We start from the raw sequence: 20,647 nt of genomic DNA on the forward strand, positions 1-20,647 counted from the left end.
TTGCAGCGTACACGGCCTCCGAATAGCTCTATACGAGTCGTATAGGTCTTCAAAAGCTCGTATAGAGCCTGATACACCACCCATCGTCCACAACTTTCAGTTATTGAAAAAAAGTGTTTATACGCCTATACAAGGCACTAGAAACAAAAAACGACAAATTCTGAAACAAACTGACACGTCTTAAGGCCTGTATAATTCTTATAGGCGAAAAGTGGTACGTGAAGATGTATATGAATATCTCATGTCATAAAATATATTAAAATACAATAATTTTAAATTTTAAAATCCCGTTACACCATAAAATTTCAAATATTTGTTTGTTTCCCGACGTATATTATTTTGAACACATACTATTAAAAACTTATAAAATAATAGTAATAAAACAAATAAATATTATTATTATTATTATTATTATTATTATTATTATTATTATAAATATCCCCTTCTGTCAGCTTTAATAAAAATTCAAACACCCTTCTAACGGCCATATATTATTACTCACATCATCTTCACGGACTCTCACTTTCTCTCTCTACATTTTAACCTAATTATACTCAATCTCTATACACTCACTCAACATCATTTTGACGCCGATTTCAGGTATACTCATTGTGTTCTGTTAATCCATCACTCTCAGTTTGCTGCTTCATTCACTTATTCAGATCCAGCAGTAACTGATTGATGAGATTCGGTTATATTTTGCTAATTTGAAGCAGATTTTAGGTTCTGTTAATAGTTTTTGTTGAATTTATCAGTTCTTGCTGTCGTAATCGCTTATTTAAATCGAGTGGTTATTAATTGAAGAGATTCGGTTATATATTGCTAGTATAAGTTCAATTTGTTTTTACGTTCACTAATCAGAACGTGAAGTCATTGATTTATGAGATTCGGTTGTATATTATTGCTAGTTTAAGCTGATTGATGCGATTCGGATCCAGCAGTAGCTGATTGATGCGATTCGGTTATATGTTGCTAATTTGAAGCAGATTTAGGTTTTGTTTATAGTTTTTGTTGAATTTATCGGTTCAATTTGCTGTCGTAATCGCTTATTTAGATCGAGCGGTTATTAATTGATGAGATTCGGTTGTATATTATTTTGCTAATTTGAAGCAGATTTTTGGTTTTTTTTTTTTTTTTTAATTTACCGTTTCAATTTGTTGTTATGTTCACTAATCAGATTGTGAAGTCATTGATTTATGAGATTCGGTTATATATATTGCTTATTTAAGCTGATTTTAGGTTTTGTTTTAGAGTTTTCTATCAATTAAGTTCAATTTGTTGTTTCGATAGCTGTTCAGATCGAGCAGTTGCTGATTGATGAGATTCGGTTATATGTTGCTATTTGAAGCTGATTTTAGGTTTTGTTTGAATTTGTCAGTTTAATTTGTTTTTATAGTCACTGTTCAAATCGAGCAGTTGTTGATTGATGAGATTTGGTATTGTATTGCTGATTTGAAGCAGATTTTAGGTTTTGTTTGAATTTATCAGTTGAAGCTGTTGTTATAATCGCTTATTCAGATCGAGCAGTCGTTGAATGATGAGATTCGATTATATATTGGTGAATTGTTGATGTTATTGTTTAGGGTTTTTTTTAATCTGCATTTTGTGGGATTGTGATAGCTAATGCTTACCTTGCAAAGATAGTTCTAGTTGTGAACGAGTTGACTCATTGACTCCACCGGTGAAACTAGCACTGTATACTCAATTGTTTGTGATCTGATCTGGAAGTGAATAATTTGTGTTATTTGGATACTGTGATTGTTATTATTATTCAAATTTCTTCTTAAATATTTGTGTGTTAGATTTAAGTTTTTACTTAACTCCAGGTTTACTGACTGCTTCATATTTTTCAGTGAATTTTCAAAAAATAATTTCTTGATTTGAAGACTTAATTGTAAAGTTATGGAGAAGAAGGGAGGAAACACGATTCCAAGTTCACCATCTCAGACTCCAAGGTCTATTGACAAGTCAGCACGAGAACTCAGACATGTAGAAGGAAATATGAGTGGGAAACATGATAAAGAAAAGGGGGTAAATGTTCAGGTTGTTGTGAGATGCAGGTGTGTACTTTTTTCGTCTTCAAGCATAAATTATAAATATAATTCTAAATTTTGAATGTTAGTCTATGAAAAGTTGTATTATTGTGGTGTTTTTGAATGTGTAGACCATTGAATCCTGATGAAGAAAGACTACACACACCAGTGGTGATTACATGTGCAGAAAACAAGAGGGAAGTATGTGCAGTTCAAACCATAGCTAACAAGCAGATTGATAGATCATTTGTGTTTGATAAGGTATGTGTATTTGCCAAATGTCTCTTCAAGCAGTCACCTTTACAGCGACAAAACATGTGTACTGTTTTATCTCTAAAAGGGGAAAGTAGTTAAATCTGTATATGTGTATAGTTTCATGTGCTAATGTGGTACAATATTCATAGGTATTTGGTCCAAAATCTGAACAAAGGGACTTGTATCATTCAGCAGTATCTCCCATAGTTTTTGAAGTTCTTGAGGGCTACAACTGCACTATATTTGCATACGGGCAAACAGGAACTGGAAAAACATACACTATGGAAGGAGGAGGGCGAAAAAAGGTACACTTTTACCCAAAATTGAATGAAACCATGAACCCCTTGTGTTTTTTGTGATTTTTTTCTCCAGAAATTAACCGTCTTTTTTATTCAGAACGGGGAATTCCCAAGTTGTTAGGAACAAAGCGGCGCGCGGAAGCGAAACAGCACACACATGCACAACGATAAACACGCATAAACGAAAATATAAACGACACAAGAATTTAACGTGGTTCGGTCCCCGCGAGGGGACCTACGTCCACGGGCTGCAACTAGGTTTTCTTATTAGCTCAGAACAAAGATTACAATTACATGATGGGATATATATAATAAACAATATTAGGGTTAAACATAATTAGGAACCAAAACTGGGCCTCCTAATAAAACCGGCCCAAAGGCCTTCATAACCCAACAATCTCCCACTTGAAGGCCTTGCGATAAATTCCAGCCTGCCATCCAAGTAAATATAACAATCTCATTCATCCAGTAACTCTAGTAATCTTCAGTAATAGAAATCTACCAAGCCTCCAGTTCCAAGAACAAGCTAAAACTTCAACAAAAGAAGTTCTCCAAGCCTCCAGTTCTCTAGGAACAAACTAAGATTTCTACCAATCCACACCCTGGTTGCATCCGCCCTTCTCATCAGTTACCTAAAAGGCCTATTGAAGCTCCCGAGAACTCCAATCCGGTCATCCCAGACCCAGCCATGACAAAACTCGCCAATGACTCATCCTCAATCTTAACCGACCCTCACTTACTCACACAACCGGCTTCAAAGACTTCCAGAGGATAAACACTCTCCAAATCAGCAGACTATACCAGGAGAGATTTTCACATTCGGATTCCTGGTCCTCCGAACCCAACGTCCCTTTGGAAACGAACCTAGAACACACCGCGTGCTCCCACTGTTGCCAAAACCCCGAACATGTTCAGACCTCCGAATACGCTCAAGCTAACATCACTGTGGCTCTAGGCTTCATGTCTGCAAACTGAAACCCCTTAGCTCTACCCGATTTAGCGAGCCAAGACTTTATAACTCGAAAGTTGGTTCTCTTCTTCCGACGATACAGAGACCGTATCTTCCAAAGTCTTTAACTAAAAGATTCAACAAATGCTTCATTGAAGTGAGTAACAAGAAATAAAGCAAACTAGAATCTTGAACCCAAGAGTCTTCACCGCCTTCACTGAGTCCCAATGCATCAACCCCGTATACATTCTCAAAAGCAGAATTCCAAACCATTCGACATCGACTCTTAAAATGTCTCACCTTTACGCAACCTACCAAGTCGACTATGCCCAGCTCCCACTGTCTCTGTTATCCCAACCCATGCCACACCAACACTCCATGAGATGAACCCCACTCGTACTATCCCGGCAAATAACTTTACCCAACACGAGATCCTGAACCTCTCAAATGGTGTACCACTGATCACCACCAAACAAGATATAACTTTACAATTCCAAACGAACAAGAAGTAATAATCACAGTTTCGAACCAGCTAACAGGCAAACAGCTATAACAACAGTAGAACTTTCATGAAATCAAGCGGTACCAAGGGTTCTATGACCGTACACACGATCAGTTAACTCAAACCCTAACCGAAAGATCATCCAAACGAGCAATAGTTTACATGACTTGCCACTAACCTCATTTTTTTTTTCATTTATGCCGTCACCAGCACACCCGCTGGTTCCATTTTCTCCAAGTTTATCCATCACCAGTACTATATCCAAGTTCACATGACAAACCAATCAACCAAAATCCATAACCGTCAACATTCCGATCATAACCACCTCGTCTTCAGTTATAACAATAACAAACGAGAACAAATCGAAAACAGTGAACAGACACAACAAGGGCACGGGCCATAACTTGACGGTTGTTCAACAGAAAACTGCCAAATAAACCGATTTGCTCTTGCAATAACCGATAAATCAACTAACTGTAAATAAACTATATAAAGTTACCTCAGACTAATCTCTTGCAAACAAATCTGAACCCGAACCTAAATGGTCTTCACAAAACCCGGTTCCCTAATTTACGGTTGATAATAAATAGTCAAACCCTAACTCAGCCTGACAGCCACCAATCTTGACTGTCGATCACTGATGAACACGAACCAGAAATTAACCCTGCGATCTCCAAGAGTTATTCACGGTGACGGACCTACCCAACCCTAATCACCAAAAAACAGATTCGAACCAAAACCTTCTGCGAAATCGTTACCAGTGCAACGAACCGTGTGTCCAACAAGCCAAAGCTCTGATGCCACTTGTTAGGAACAAAGCGGCGCGCGGAAGCGAAACAGCACACACATGCACAACGATAAACACGCATAAACGAAAATATAAACGACACAAGAATTTAACGTGGTTCGGTCCCCGCGAGGGGACCTACGTCCACGGGCTGCAACTAGGTTTTCTTATTAGCTCAGAACAAAGATTACAATTACATGATGGGATATATATAATAAACAATATTAGGGTTAAAAATAATTAGGAACCAAAACTGGGCCTCCTAATAAAACCGGCCCAAAGGCCTTCATAACCCAACAAGTGATGCAGGTGTGATTCCCAGGGCTGTTAGGCAAATATTTGACATATTAGAAGCTCAAAATGCAGAATATAGTATGAAAGTTACATTTCTAGAGCTGTACAATGAGGAAATAACTGATCTTTTAGCTCCTGAAGAGGCTTCAAAGTTTCCCGAAGATAAGTCCAAGAAACCCATAGCATTAATGGAAGATGGAAAGGGTGGTGTGCTTGTTAGAGGCTTAGAAGAGGAGATAGTTTCTACTGCTGATGAAATATACAGAATATTGGAAAAAGGTTCTGCTAAAAGACGTACAGCAGAAACGCTTATGAATAAACAAAGTAGTCGTTCGCATTCTATATTTTCTATCACAATTCATATCAAGGAACGTACCCCAGAGGGTGAAGAGGTTATTAGATGTGGAAAGCTTAACCTTGTTGATCTTGCTGGTTCAGAAAATATTTCAAGGTCTGGTGCAAAAGAGGTATGAAAGTAGGCTGTAATTGTTTTGACCATGTTAAATCTCTTTGTTATTTCCACATTTCATATAAATATATTTAGCGGTGTGTTCAAAGGAGAACCACCAAATACTTGGGTGACCAATATATACACTATCCCTATTATAAATGGATAAAAAAACTTTATTAGAAATTTTCATGAAATCAATTGTTACAGGGTAGAGCTAGGGAAGCTGGTGAGATAAACAAAAGCTTGCTTACACTTGGCAGAGTCATAAACACGCTTGTTGAGCGTTCAGGACACATACCTTACAGGTATTATTAGTTATTTTTCTAATTGATTTATTATTAACACAAATCTGGATGAACCATCTAAATGCTTTATATTTTATTCTTAACAACAGGGATAGTAAATTAACAAGATTGCTGAGAGACGCATTGGGAGGGAAAACAAAGACATGCATAATTGCTACAATCTCCCCTTCAATCCATTCACTGGAAGAAACATTAAGTACTTTAGATTATGCTCATCGCGCAAAAAATATCAAGAACAAACCCGAGGTTAGTGCTGACTACATCAGTTTGTTTGTTAGTTGACAAGCTTCTGCCTATTCAGCATGTGATGACTGGACCTTTTGTTTTTGATGTTTTAGATCAATCAGAAGATGATGAAATCAGCAATGATGAAGGACTTGTATTCTGAAATTGAACGGCTTAAGCAAGGTTGTGAAATTACCTCATCACCAGTTGTTTCTTAAACTCTCACAGTAAGGTAGCCCATACTTAACAATCTGTATACTGTTACTGTTGGTTGACCAGAGGTATATGCTGCTAGAGAGAAAAATGGGATTTACATACCAAAAGACAGATATCTTCAGGAAGAAGAGGAGAAAAAAGTAATTTTCCATCAATTTGCATTTCGCCTGATTGAAATTATTATCTTTCTCTTTGTATTGAAAGTTTAGTGATTTTTTATAATGAAATTATTCAGGCAATGACTGAGAAGATAGAGCGCATGGAACTTGATAATGAATCTAGGGGAAAGGTATATATAAAAGATGTTAAATTTGCCACCTTTTCTATTTTATTTTTAGATTTTTTGTTAATATGGTTTTCTGTCTGTAAAAAAGCAAATGATGGAGCTACAGGAACTTTATAACTCTCAGCAGTTAATAACTGCAAATTTAACTGAGAAGCTTGAGAAGACAGAGGTGTGATATGCTTTTTCCTTTTAGAAAAGAAACTTGGTATGATGTTTTCATTTTTCTGACATTAAAGAATCATACTTTTATTTGCCTTCAGATAAAGCTCTAAGACACTGAACATTCATTATTTGATCTTGAAGAAAAGCATAGACAAGCAAATGTAATAATCAAAGAGAAAGAATTTCTTATCTCCAACCTTTTAAAATCTGGTAAGTCAAACTTTATTCAATCCTTTTAACAATTGATAGCAATGTTTTGTCGTAAGTTAATTATTCAGGATAACAGGAGAGTAACAATATGACAATTTCGTCCCATATAAACTGGTCAACTAGGAATTTGTTATAACGGTCAAATGGATCACAAAAATCAAACTGGTCCAAAGTTAATCATTTGACCCTATTTCTAAAAAGGTGGAAAGAAAGTATTTCGGGTCAACCTGACTCGTACTAAAAGATTACCATTTGACCCTGTATCCAAACTGGTCCAAAGTTAATCATTTGACCCTATTTCTAAAAAGGTGGAAAGAAAGTATTTCGGGTCAACCTGACCCATACTAAAAGATTGCCATTTGACCCTGTATCCAAATTGCATTACCCACCCATATTGCCACCTCTGCTGAGAATACGGATTGTGATAAAAGTCAAAGTTGTCTGATAACAATGGTATTTTTAATATTAACAGAAAAAGCACTTCTTGATCGGGCATTTGACCTTCGTGGGGAGCTTGAGAATGCTGCATCAGACGTGTCTCGTCTGTTCACCAAAATTGGTACGAACCTTAAATTACAAAATTTATAATTTATAAATGTTCTTTCATGAATGGAGCAAAAATTGGCATTTATTTCTTTATCATGTTGACTTTAACAGAACGCAAAGACCAAATTGAAGATGAGAACAGAATTCTTGTCCAACAGTTTCAATCTCGGTTAACCAAACAACTTGACACTTTGCATAAAACTATCGTGGCTTCTGTAACACAACAAGAGCAACAGTTGAAAGGCATTTGTATCCACCAAGACCGAGGTATATATTATTATTTTAGCCAGATAACAAAGTGAGTCAGGTTAACCCAAAACACCTTTTGCCTAAAACTTTCAGGTTTTTATTTAGGGTGTCAAATAGGATTACACATATTTTATTGAATTTCAGTAATAGTTAAATGCTTTGAATAAAGGAATTAGGGTGTTTCTTACGTTTAAAAATTTAATAAATATTTATGGTCTCAGATACAGTTACAAAAATTACATTATTTCAGTAATAATCTAAGTATTCAATTGCAATGTTTTAGAATATTTCAATCAATAATGATACACTTTGGGCAACTTCCGTTCCACTTGACTAATTTAACCTCTCCTTTTAAACTCTTGTGTTTATTTTGCCTTTTTGACCCATTAATATGAATACATTGTGAATTTCTGGGGAGTGTAGGCAACCGAAGAACTTCGAGCTGCCCTAGAGAAACTAAAAACAATGTATGGTTCTGGAATTAAAGCTTTAGACGATATAGCTGATGAGCTTAACGGGAATTCATAGTCAACATTTGAACTTTTGAATTCTCAAGTCTCAAAAAACTCTTCTGCTCTTGGGGAGGTATGCATAACATATTAACTTTTATTCTCAAGTCTCAAAAGTTACAATGTTTACATTAATATGTCATAACTTAGCTTCTGTTTCATTTCCAGCTTTTCAAGGGTATTGCATCAGAAGCTGAAAAACTGCTTGGTGATCTTGAGAGCATTCTCTACAGTCAGGAAAATAAACTAACCGCATTTGCACAAAAACAACGAGCGGTTAGATATATGACAAGTTAAACATAATACTTTTTGGTACTTTTAGTAATGTCACCTTTTACATGTGATATGCAGGCACATTCTAGAGCTGTGGAAACTTCCAGAACAATATCTAAGACTACTATGAACTTTTTTGATACTTTAGATGTGCATGCAACAAAATTGTTGAAGAGGGTCAAACGGTCAATGACCAAAAACTGTTTGAACTTGAAAGAAAGTTTGAGGTAATAAAATCGTGTTTAACTTGTGGTTGTTCTAACATGATTTGGTCTTCTCATTCTATTTATTGTGTCAGGAATGTGCTGCAATTGAAGAAAAACAACTTCTGGAGAAAGTTGCAGAATTGTTTGCAGTTTCAAATGCTAGAAAGAAAGAACTGGTATGGCCAAAACCTACTTTCTCAAAGTGGCAGAATTGTTTGCGTTTTTTTTTTTTTTTTTTTTGGCTGTTTAAAAGACTTTTACTTGTAAGTTATGCTAATCATATTAAACAGGTTAGAACGGCGGTTGATGGTCTACGAGAGAGTGCAGCTAGTAAAGCTAAAAGATTTGACCAAGAAATGGCTACAATGAAAGATTCAAGCTCCTGCATAAGGAATGACTGGATCAATTACACCAAAAAGGCTGAAAGCCACTATCTTGAAGACACTGCAGCTGTTGAAAGTGGAAAAATAGACCTCGATGAGGTTCTTCAAAATTGGTATGCATACTTTTTACTGTTTAGTTTTCTTTCAAAACATATGGAAATAATCACAGAATGGTTTTCTTTATTGATCAATATTGTTGACTTCTTATCAAATGTTACAGTTTGCAAAAGACGAAAATGGGGTCGCAGCAATGGAACAGTGCTCAGGAATCGTTGATCAGTTTAGAGAAGAGCAATGTTGCATCTGTGGATGAAATAGTCAGGTAAAAGATATTTTACAGGTCAAGTTGGAAAATCTTTAACAAGGTACCTAAAAAGGAAATGGAATGGGTCAAACGAGTTAAACTAATCAACTTTTGCTGATGTGTATTCAAATGTGTTCAACGTTCTGTTGACGGGTTGACCCAACCCGTCTTGACCCTCACACAAGTTTCACTCCAAACTTATTTGACCCAATACTCAATCCGACCAATTTCCACTACTTGCGTGCACGTTTCGAGTTATGGATTTCACCAATAAAATTAGCTGTTTTTATACCTTTTTTTAGGGGAGGTTTGGAAGCCAATCAAATCTTGCGTGCACGGTATTCAGCTGCCATGTCATCTGCACTTGACGACACGAGCGTTGCAAGCAAAAACTTACTTTCATCAATCGACCGTAAGCATTTCTTATATAACTTTGCATGTGAATTGAGTAGATTTCAATGTGTTTTTATAATTATGCTTTTACTAATTTATTGACAAAAAAACCATTGCAGATTCGTTACAACTGGACCATGATGCACGTGAAAATCTTGATTCTATCATTGTTCCATGTTGTGGAGAATTAAGGGAATTAAAGGGCGGACACTATCATAAGATCATAGAGATTTCAGAAAATGCTGGAAAAACGTTGTTAAATGACTACGTGGTTAGTTTTCTCATTTTACCTCAAAATCATATAGTAAAATTACTTTTTTGCGCATTCTACCTCCTATTCCAATCCCCTTAAACGACCTGACTCTTTTGTTCATGTTTATTAAGAAAGCCTATTGTAAATATTGGTTAGTTCATGTCTATTTGTTTAAGTATAAATATTACTAAAAGTCTAAAACTATTTAATGTAGAAAAAAACATGAATAGTAAACGAACTTAAAATAATGTTTGTTTGTTTGATAAATGAACAAACTTCCCGCCAAATAATTATTCAAAAACTAAAAATTACTTCGAGCACAATTTCCGACACGACCGAAAACATGACACAGATAATTAGGTTTTGGGTTGACATGTAACCAGTTTAATAAGCGGGTCGTGTTCGGGTTGACCTGCGTTCAATTAAACAAGTCAACCCGCTAACCTGCTTATGGCCCGTTTAACCCATTTTATACAACTTGTTTGACACATGCATTTAGATAAGTTGGTTAAACTATAGATGTTCATAACATGAGTGTGTGGGATAAGGTTGATGTTTTTAATACGAATTAAACTATGAACTGTTTTTGGGTTGAAGAATTCAACCCGATTGACAACTGCACGTATAAAACGAATATATTTAAAAGTACTCTAGCAATTTTTTTCTAATTTTGGGATGATATTATGTTGTGCTATAAAAGGTTGATGAACCTTCATGTTCAACACCGAAAAAGAGGGCATTCAATCTACCAAGCATGAGATCCATTGAAGAACTACAAACGCCATCGTTTGAAGAATTACTGAAACAATACTGGGATTCAAAAACTTCATTGAAGCCAAATGGAGATGTGAAGCATGTGGAGTCTAGACTGCCACTTGCAGCTATTAATTAAGAAACATAAAGATATGTACAAATCATCATTTTACTTCTAGATTCAAAGTTAGGATTTTGAATCTGGACTGTTTTTGTTTCATCGGTTTATTGTAAGAGTTTGTACTATGTAATGGTGTTGCTATCTATGAGTATAACTAATTCAGTGCATCATAATTGGTTTGTTTTTACATTTACTGATTGGTGTTGATTATAAGAATTTGTACTGTGCAATATATAATATCGTTTAGAGTAATTAATATACTAATGCATCGTCTAAATGACTATCATGTAGCAAATTGAAGTTCATGAGGTTTGTTTTTAGTAATAATACTGAACTTAATTCTTAAGTTATTAACGATAAAAAAATTGTGTTGAACTTCGTGTAACTTGTATGCATCCATAATTTGCTTTTGTTGAGACAGTCGCCAAACGTTTACAATTGATTGCGAAACCAACAATCACGAGATAAAGTATAGTCGCAAGTCGCGATGGGTGTGATATAAATGACTTGGTGATTGTCTCGCAAAAGATATCGACTCATGTATTTTTTACAAAGAGAATAATACAATGTTCACAAATACTACAATACGTGTTGATGATATCGCTGTCCCCTCGAGAGACCGAAAAGCATTCAAAATTACTAAAAAAAGAAAAATGAAATTAGAGATGGTTCAACAAATATATGATTCAATAAGCATATCCAAGATTTGTTTTTTTTATCCATCAATCAATATATATCAATTTCATATATATTCTTACAGAAGCATTTGATCGAACATCTTGTAGGCACAAGCTAAATACAGTGTACAAAACAAACAGGATGCATTAATTCATTCCATAATGACAACTTTATGAAACAAATACAATGATAGTCATGAATTATAGAAATATATATATGATGGAGTAATGGTAATTAGTAGTTTACATACCTGGCTTTATTATGAATCCCAAATAGAAGCTTTTGTAAAGCTGATCGATCATTCCCAAGGCAAATCCAGGTGTGGGATTTGGGAGAGGGTGGGCCAGTACTTTCCTTTTCTACTTCTTCTACACTTTTTTCTTAATTCTCGGGAAGAACAATTCCACAACCACAAACTCGAAAGTGAAGGCAGCAGTGTCTCTGGCAGATCTCTTAGCTTTGGGCAGCTCCTAATATGAAGATGTTGAAGGGAGGTGAGGTGTTGCAGGCCACCTGAGAGTGATTCCAACTCCTTAAACTCAGTGATATTTAGACGAGTGAGAGATGAAGGAAGAAGGAAAGTGAAGTTGGCAAATGAAACCACTCCTGACTCATAAAAACCATGTAAATCTAATACAACAAGTGAGGTTGGGAAGTTTTGTAGCCCCCACTCTGAAATTGGCTTCTTTAACCCTCCTATTTTTAGGTAACTTAAATTAGGAGGCCACACACCACATGGGAAGGACTCATCCAGACTTGGACAATTAGTTATCCTCATACTTTTCAAAGATGTGAGACTTTGCAATTGCTCATGAGGAAATGACTTCAGATTCTTGCAGTTGAAAATCGTCAGTTGTCTCAAGCAAAGGCATGGAAGAAAACCATAACCATTATTTGGAATGGATTCTATCTTATCACAACCCACAATTAGCAAGCTGGTGAGATGAGCTAAGCATCCTTCGGGAAACAACCTCAGATTATCACAAAAATAAATGGTCAACGATGTAAGTGAAGCACAACCCTCTATTATCAACTTCTCAATGCTATTGGGACATTTGTAACTCTCCAACCTCGGGCAATACTCGATTATCACTTCTATAAAAGATTCTATGTTAATCACCAGGTCCGCCTCTTTCTCTCCCAATGATACCAAGTTTTTACACCCGGTTAACTTCAACCTCTTTAAATTCACAAGAATTGCATATGCCGCTGCCTCTGATTCCCACAAATTAACGAGTTCATCACACTTGGAAATTCTTAAATCTTCAACTGCCTTAAGATGCTCTAAAACTTTTCCATGGAGCTGAGTAAGTCCTTTAATATTATTCATTGTCAATCTAACAATTGAAGAAGATACACCGACCATACTTCTTAACACCGCTAAAGAACATCCTTCTACATGTAAAACTTGAAGTGATGGTATTAACTCCATTGCCGTTACATCTAGCTTTGGGCAATTAATTATAGACATCTCACGAAGACAAGGAAACAATCCATCTTTGTCACCACCACCAGTTGACCATTCCTCCCAGCTCTCCATATCTATAAATTCCAAAACTTCAAGTGATGGAAATGCAACACCATGCCAAGAATTAGAAGGTCCAAGTAACTCAGAACCCAGACTCTTTATCCCATCCATGCTTTTAACAACCAACTTTTGAAGTGAAGGTAGATGTCCAAGTGTTGGTAAACATGTACATCTTCTACAACCACGTAATGCTAGCCGGGTTAAACAATCAAATGAAGAATCCCCTACCCAACTAGGAAATTTTGTTCCCATATAGTACGCAATCTCGAGGCTTGTCAGCTTCTCGAAAGGTCTTAACCCTTCAAGCACTTCATATTCAGTCTTTTCATTCCGAGAATCATCAAAGACATCACTCCATTCCATTTGCAAATCACAAATTCCCTTCTTTAGTTGTAAGTTTGCCTCCTTTGCGTGTAACACATCTTTCACGTTGTGCAGCCCTTCAATGGAAAGCAGGCCCCGAAGATGCACTAGGTCCTTCAGGTCGGATAATCTGAACTCACCAGATCCTCCAATAATGACTCTGGATAGAGTTTGTAGACCCGTCAACCTACCAAGTCCCGATGGCATCGTTTCTAATGATGAAGTATTAGCAATGTCGAGATGCCGTAGGTTAATTAACTTCAAAGTACTATTTGGCAAGGTAGATAAACTATCACAACCTGACAATAACAAGCTTTGTAGATTAACAAGGTCACCGACTTGTTCGGGTAAACATTTGATCGGAGTGTTTGAAAGATTGAGGTACCGCATATGCTTAAGATTACCAATGGAATGTGGTACCTCTGTAATATTATAATAAGCTAAGCTCAACACTCTTAGGAATTTCATTTGAGGAAGTAGTTCTATAAGAACCTTGTTTGATACATAAAATCTATCCAAGTAATTTAACTGATTAACCGACGTGGTTAAAAATGTTCTCAAGCGTCTAGCTCTCTGTAGTGCCTTGAACTTTTTGTGTGCTCCATAGTACTCACGAATAATTGAAAGGTGGTGGAATTTCTGACCAATAGCTCCATCCTGATCATTAGCATCCAACATAAAAAAAAATTCACCAGCAACAGATCTAGCCAAGTCATTTATTAGGTCATGCATTGAATATCGTGATTTATTGTTGGTTGCATACTGAAAAAATGACCTCGACACTAGCTCTTCAAAACACTCCCCTCCAAAACTCTCCATTAATCTGTCTGGCTGATGCAAAAATCCTTCTGCCATCCATAACAGGATGAGTTCATTTTTGTCGAACATATAATCCTTCGGGAATAAGCAACAATACACAAACATTTGTTTCAAATGTTGGGGGAGATCATAGTAACTAAGCATAAGAGCCGGAAGAATCTCACGTTTACTATCTAAATTCCATATCTCATTATTCAGGAGGTCCTCCCATTCCTCATAACTTGATCTTGTTCTAAAGACCCTCCCAAGTGCTTTCAAAGCCAAAGGCAACTTACCACATTTCTTGACGATATCTTTCCCATACAGTTTAAGTGCTTGATTCAGATCGAGGTTTTGCTGATCAGCTGAGGCGTTCTGAGCAAATAAAGATAGAGCTTCTTCATCAGACAAAAGCTCGAGAGGGTATGTTTGAATAGAGTCCATAACGGATGCAACCCTGGTATTCCGTGTTGTCACAAGAACTTTACTTCCAGGAGCCCCATCATTAAAAGGGCGTTGGAGGACTTCCCACTCTTTACGGTTTTCGTTCCAGACGTCATCTAGAACAAATAGGAACCTTCTCTTCGAAAGTTTTTTTGTAAGAGCCACTTGAAGCTGATTTAGAGTTTCAAATTTTCGGTCATCCCCACCAACATCTTTAAAAATGGCCTTGCTAATATTAAATACATGAAACTCATCAGAAACACAAATCCATGCCTTGAGTTCAAAATGATCCTTTATTCTCTCATCTTTATACAAAAGTTGGGCAAGAGTGGTTTTTCCAATCCCACCCAGACCAACTATGGACACGACACTGGCATTTTTACTACTTGAAGCTTCACTGGCCAACAACATCCCCACCACTGCCTCTTTATCGCCTCTCCGCCCTATAATTTCAGAGTCATCAACCAGTGAAGTTTCTTCCAACCCTCTTCTGGCTTTGTTTGGCCTTAATCCAATCTTATCATTCAAACCCAAAAGATTTTTATCGTCAACTAGAGCACGCAATTTGGTCGTAATCTCATCTAGCTTAGAACTCATCTTATGACCATACTTAAGAGCCTGAAATTTTGTTGGAATGAACTTTAATACCTTACTCGTCTTGTTGCTAGTGCCGGCATCAGATTCTTGATTCAACTTCTGACGCATAGCTTCGGTGGCCAGATCATCGAGTACATCATCTATTTCATAAGCCAAGTGTTGGAGTCTGTCTAGCCACAACTGAATAGGTTTTTGTTGTATGTGCTTCTGACCTGCATCGACCAGCACAGCTTGGATCTGGGTCAATTTGCTACTCCATTTGTCGAGCTCGGAATAGATTCCTACGGACCGAGCCAGCTTGATCAAGTCACCAGAGGCCAGCTTCTCGAACAACACGGTGATGAATGCTCCAATAAAGAGTTCAGCAATAGCCATTGGAAAGATAGTTTGGTGTGAAAAATGAATATGGTTTGGTATGAAAAATGAAGATGAAGTCAAGGGATAAAGAGATTGAATTTGTGTGGATGATTATGAGAGTGGACTTCAGGTCTACGTTTAAAGTCTCCCCTCCATGTGCACTTGTCTTTTACAATAATATTTATCACAATAACAAAAAATAATTAAAAGTTGTAGGTCCCGAAACCGGATCCGACAACGAACGGCTTTGTTCTTGATAAACGCTCAAGACGGGTGCGGTAAATCAAACGATCGAACAAATATATAAAGATAATATAAATGAACGATCTCGTTATCGGTTGGAAGATTTAATATATTAAACACGAACCGACCCACCCAAGGTGAGCTCCCCTTGGGTGGATGATTTACACCATACAAAACACACACTAAAACTAGCAACATAAGGCTCTATTTATAGCCAAACAACTAACATTCTAGAAGCTTTTCAGTTAAATATATAACGGGTTTCATACTTTGATATCGCAAGTCACATCTTTGGCCTTACAAAAGTGTCATATAAAATTGCATAGTATAAATTATTTCCATGTTTAGAAAGAGAATTGATCCGAGATATATATGTTGGCCATTCTGTCTTCTAAATGGTCAGAGTTTTGATGTTCGGGTCCAACTTTAATCGGTTGTGGTTAGTTTGGATTAGTGCAATCGGGTATTCATTAGCTTCAGGACGGATTGGCAATCAGTTGCGATTCAAAACAACATACCTAGTCACTTTTAATAATAATTTTTTCAATCTTGGTATAATTTTTACACGGTATCAAGAAACCGCATCTGAATCAAACAAATTATAGTAAAGATATATCCTTTTTTATAACTATTTTGGCATCTAGGTATCTAGCCGCAACCATAAAATTCCTTAATCAATGAGAGAATTATACTAAAGAACCAGCGTTTTTAATAATTAACAATGTCACTATACTTTTCGTGTTTTCATTGATAGTAGCAGGATTATATTAGCTATATGGGTTTTAAACAGGTCGTGTTTGCGGGTAACTGGTTTAACCCAGCACGTGAACCTGAAAATCGTGTTAGACACGTGAACCGAATACGAAACACATTCGCGGGTTAACCCGAACACAATCCGTTTGACCCAAAAGTTTATTTTATGTTATTTTAGTATAGCCTGCGATAAAAAAACAGAAGGGGGGGGGGGGGGTAATAGAAGTGTAAATAAATATAAATATATCTTGCTGACAAAATACACACATGAACATCGAGAGAAATGCCAACCATTCGTTTTTCCATCGACATTGTCAATCCTCTGTGTCAAATGTTTCTAGGCGGCCTGATTAAAAGAAAAAAAATTTTAGAAAACATAAGTTTAAAAGCAACACTACATTACTATCAAAATTTCTTTTCAAATGATGCCTGTCAAAGAAAAAGGAATAAGATGAGCATGCATATAGAATCATGTTCTTATTCAATGATAATACTAAAATTCCTCTTTAACTATAGACATGTATATGTATCTCTTGTACATAGACATAATCTCAAACTCAAGCTCACAACTGACTTTGAGACATTGTAGCTAGTAACAAGTTGCTGCATGTAGTTATAAATGGCTCCAGTAACACACCTGCTATTTGTTACTCTAGATGAGTCATAACAGTACTACTAAAAAATTGGCCTAAGGCAACTTTTATTTTATAAAAAAAGCTGCGTCAGATGAAGTTGCATTATTGTTAGATAATACAACTGTTTCTTTCAAATGCAATGTTTTAAAAATGTTGCATTTTAAAGAAACAGTCGCGCTATCTGACAAAAAGGTTGTATTAGGTCTAATGCGACTACATCTAATGCAACTTTTTTGTAAATTAATGAAACGTTATTATTATTACTATTAAATTGCTTTTATTAAGGGATTTAAGGCTTCCAATTTGAAATTGCAAGAACTTGTTGTCATAACAGCTTTAACAGGAGATAATCTGTATCAGATGCAGCCTTATTTTTAGGATCCCATAGCTGCAAACACGAAACCAAAATAATAAAATTCGCAAAACGACAAATTAAACTACTTTTTTTTTCCTAAATAAGGTGTCAATATATAAACCTTATTCACAAGTGCATATATAATATAAGTAGATGTTTACCTATATATATAAAAAAAGCCTAACTATAGGCTGGAAGTTTATAAATATTCCGGCATATGCATAGTACAACTCAAGCAACAATTACTGCAGGTTCTAGGCGCGGTTAAACACGTTAATAAACACATGAAGTGCATGACCCAAGCTACCAAAAGTATATTGCTTATCATAAAATGTTAGCCTATAATGGATGTTTCATTTGAAATATTTCCAGAAAAGAAAATGAGCATACATGAGTACATGACGCCATTCACTACCCACAGAGCTACAACACCATAAACATGCCTGGTAATTGCTTTTAGTATAAACACTATGTGTGCAATAAGAGGATGTTAGTTTCATTAAAATTGAATACTAAGATCCAAAAAATAATCAGTCCATTAATTCCAACTAGGTAATAAAGATGAATTGACAAATTATTTTACAAATTCAAATAAAAATAATAGTAAGTCTAGTCCATTAAAATTAAATATAAGCCCAAATCCTAATTACATCAGTTACAACTTACATATAAAAAAATAGAGAATTAAATATATTTCCTCATATTTTAGCTAGGATTGGGAATCCTTGACCGAACCAAAAGTAACATCTTTCAAAGCAGCCGGTTGTGACCCAAACTCATACCGATCCATACAAACCAATCTGATCTGTCTGTTTTGCCAGCTATAAAAGATCATATGTAGCAATTTTGTCCCGTTCGCTTATAAATGGGTCAAACATTCAAATACATCTTTTTGCTAATGGGTCAAATGGGTTAAAATTGCTAAAGTCTGTTGTTTTATTTTTTTTGAAAGGCAGCTATAGTCTGATTTTTTTAATTCACTTGAAAGGCAGCTAAAGTCTATTAGTAATTAAAATAATAAACTTTTTATCTCAAATATTAAAGTAAGTATTATTATAATATTGTTTTATAAAAAACTAAGGCATCGTTAATAATTAAGAGATATATATACCTTTTTAGTAGAAACTACATAAAAGTGTGCCAGCATGTTACAAGTCATAGGCTAACTTGGTTAGACCTGTTACCTAAAACCGAATAGCACAACTGTTGCGAAGGTTTTAGCTTATAATCCCCTTCAAACATTTAGACGCTAACAAATTTTATGATTGTAAAATATAGCCTAGTACATTGCTCACGCAATGCAACGAGTTTGTGAGACATTCACTAATTTCATTTTATCACGATAAAACAGTACGTTACTGGCACTTAATACAACCAAAAGACAAAACATGAAAAAATAAAATAATAATGGATCCAAAAGGATATCAATTTATACAGAAACACTCAACTTGAGTGTGTGCACTTCATAGCATCTGTGTAGACTATAGCAAAAATATTAATTAACATTAGTTGACTTTAAAAGTCAACTGTATTATTTAAAGTAATTGTGTTTAGCTTTTGTAAAAAACTGTTTAAATAAAGACTACAAGAATCAATATAACTAAATGAGTTGATGTGAGAATGTAAAAAGCATGTAGGAATTCTAAACTTCAAAACTACAAGTCCTTTTTTAAGTTATATACATGTGATCCATCAAGTTTACCAAAATACCCTCCAAACAAAGAGATCGACGCAAAACATCACAGGCACAAAAAGGTAAAAACTTCAATTCGATCAAGTTTACAAAAATCCCTCTTCAGCGGGTCGTAAGTTTTTATGTATAATATATATAATAATATTATATAATATAATATAATAAACGTAAGTTTTTATGTATAACCTTAGTTGAGACGAGAAAATGAAGAAGTTTTTATGATCAGGTAGAAAGATGATGTCGGAATAACTATTTAAAGAACTGATTTATAGCTTAAGATGGATTTAGTACATGTCAACCCTTTAATAGGCATTTTCATTTACAAACTTGTTCAAAATGTTAAGTTCCATACAAATAGCTTATAAAAAGGGCCGGCTCTAAGGTTGGGCACTGTGGGCGCCAGGTTGGGGCACATTTTTTTCAAAGGCACAAAAATTTTTAAAAATTCCCGGAGTTATATATATAGAATATCTGAACACTTATAATCTCACTATTTTTATAATAGTCAAACACTTTTTAGACCCCATTTTTTTAAATTACCTAAAGATTTATAGGTCATTAAAAATTAAATATTGAAAGAGACCCGTTACTTTTTATTAATCAATAAAAGGTAAATGAATAGAAAAAATGAAATGAATAGGCGGGATAACAATAACGTTGACTTCGAACACCAATAGTCACAGTAGCAAATGCGAAAAGGAGTTTTTTGAAATTGTAGTTATTGAATTCTTGTTTACGATCCACAATGCATCGTAGAGATCGTTTTCTTGAACAATAGAGAAGGCATGCACCGTATTTTAATTGAACGCTAAACACATTTGTTTGACGGAGCAACCTTCATGCATTTCTTATATTTATTTTGTGAAAACCTAAACTGATATGTTATATTCAATGAAGTCATATCATGGATCCTTTGTGACATTGCTTTCTTATATTAAGTAATGCATATGTTTTTAAGTTTATCTTACAAATTTCAGATTAGTTTTCATATCATGACATGTTTTGTTATCTTTGCAGGTGCCGCAATTACAAGTCATTTGAACTTCATGTTGGGTAGAACTTTAATTGTTGATGCCCTAGGATTTTATGTTGGATTGTTAAGACGTCTTTTAGTGTAGGCGTTTTGATGATGTAGATAATGAATTTACAAACTCTCTGTGAAGCGCCGGCTTACACATAATGAATGTGAATTTGGGGATTATAATACTAACCCAGATTTGTAGACTTGTAGTCTAATAT

At 35.4% G+C, this 20,647-nt stretch overlaps 1 protein-coding gene and 1 pseudogene across 1 annotated transcript; one reads left to right on the forward strand and one right to left on the reverse strand.

Annotated features, from left to right (window-relative positions):
• The first annotated feature begins 1,831 nt into the window (after positions 1–1,831).
• LOC143586652 (kinesin-like protein KIN-5D) lies at positions 1,832–10,982 on the forward strand (annotated as a pseudogene).
• Positions 10,983–11,937: 955 nt separating this feature from the next.
• Positions 11,938–15,747, reverse strand: LOC143586657 (putative disease resistance RPP13-like protein 1). Its single transcript, XM_077068148.1, has one exon. It carries the CDS (start codon positions 15,745–15,747, stop codon positions 11,941–11,943), a length of 3,807 nt encoding a protein of 1,268 aa, XP_076924263.1. The 3' UTR covers positions 11,938–11,940.
• Positions 15,748–20,647: the final 4,900 nt, after the last annotated feature.

This window comes from Bidens hawaiensis, unplaced genomic scaffold (assembly GCF_021521415.1).
Source record: "Bidens hawaiensis isolate Kalapana, Puna unplaced genomic scaffold, B.hawaiensis_p1.1 tig00034755_1, whole genome shotgun sequence".
NCBI lineage: Eukaryota > Viridiplantae > Streptophyta > Magnoliopsida > Asterales > Asteraceae > Bidens > Bidens hawaiensis.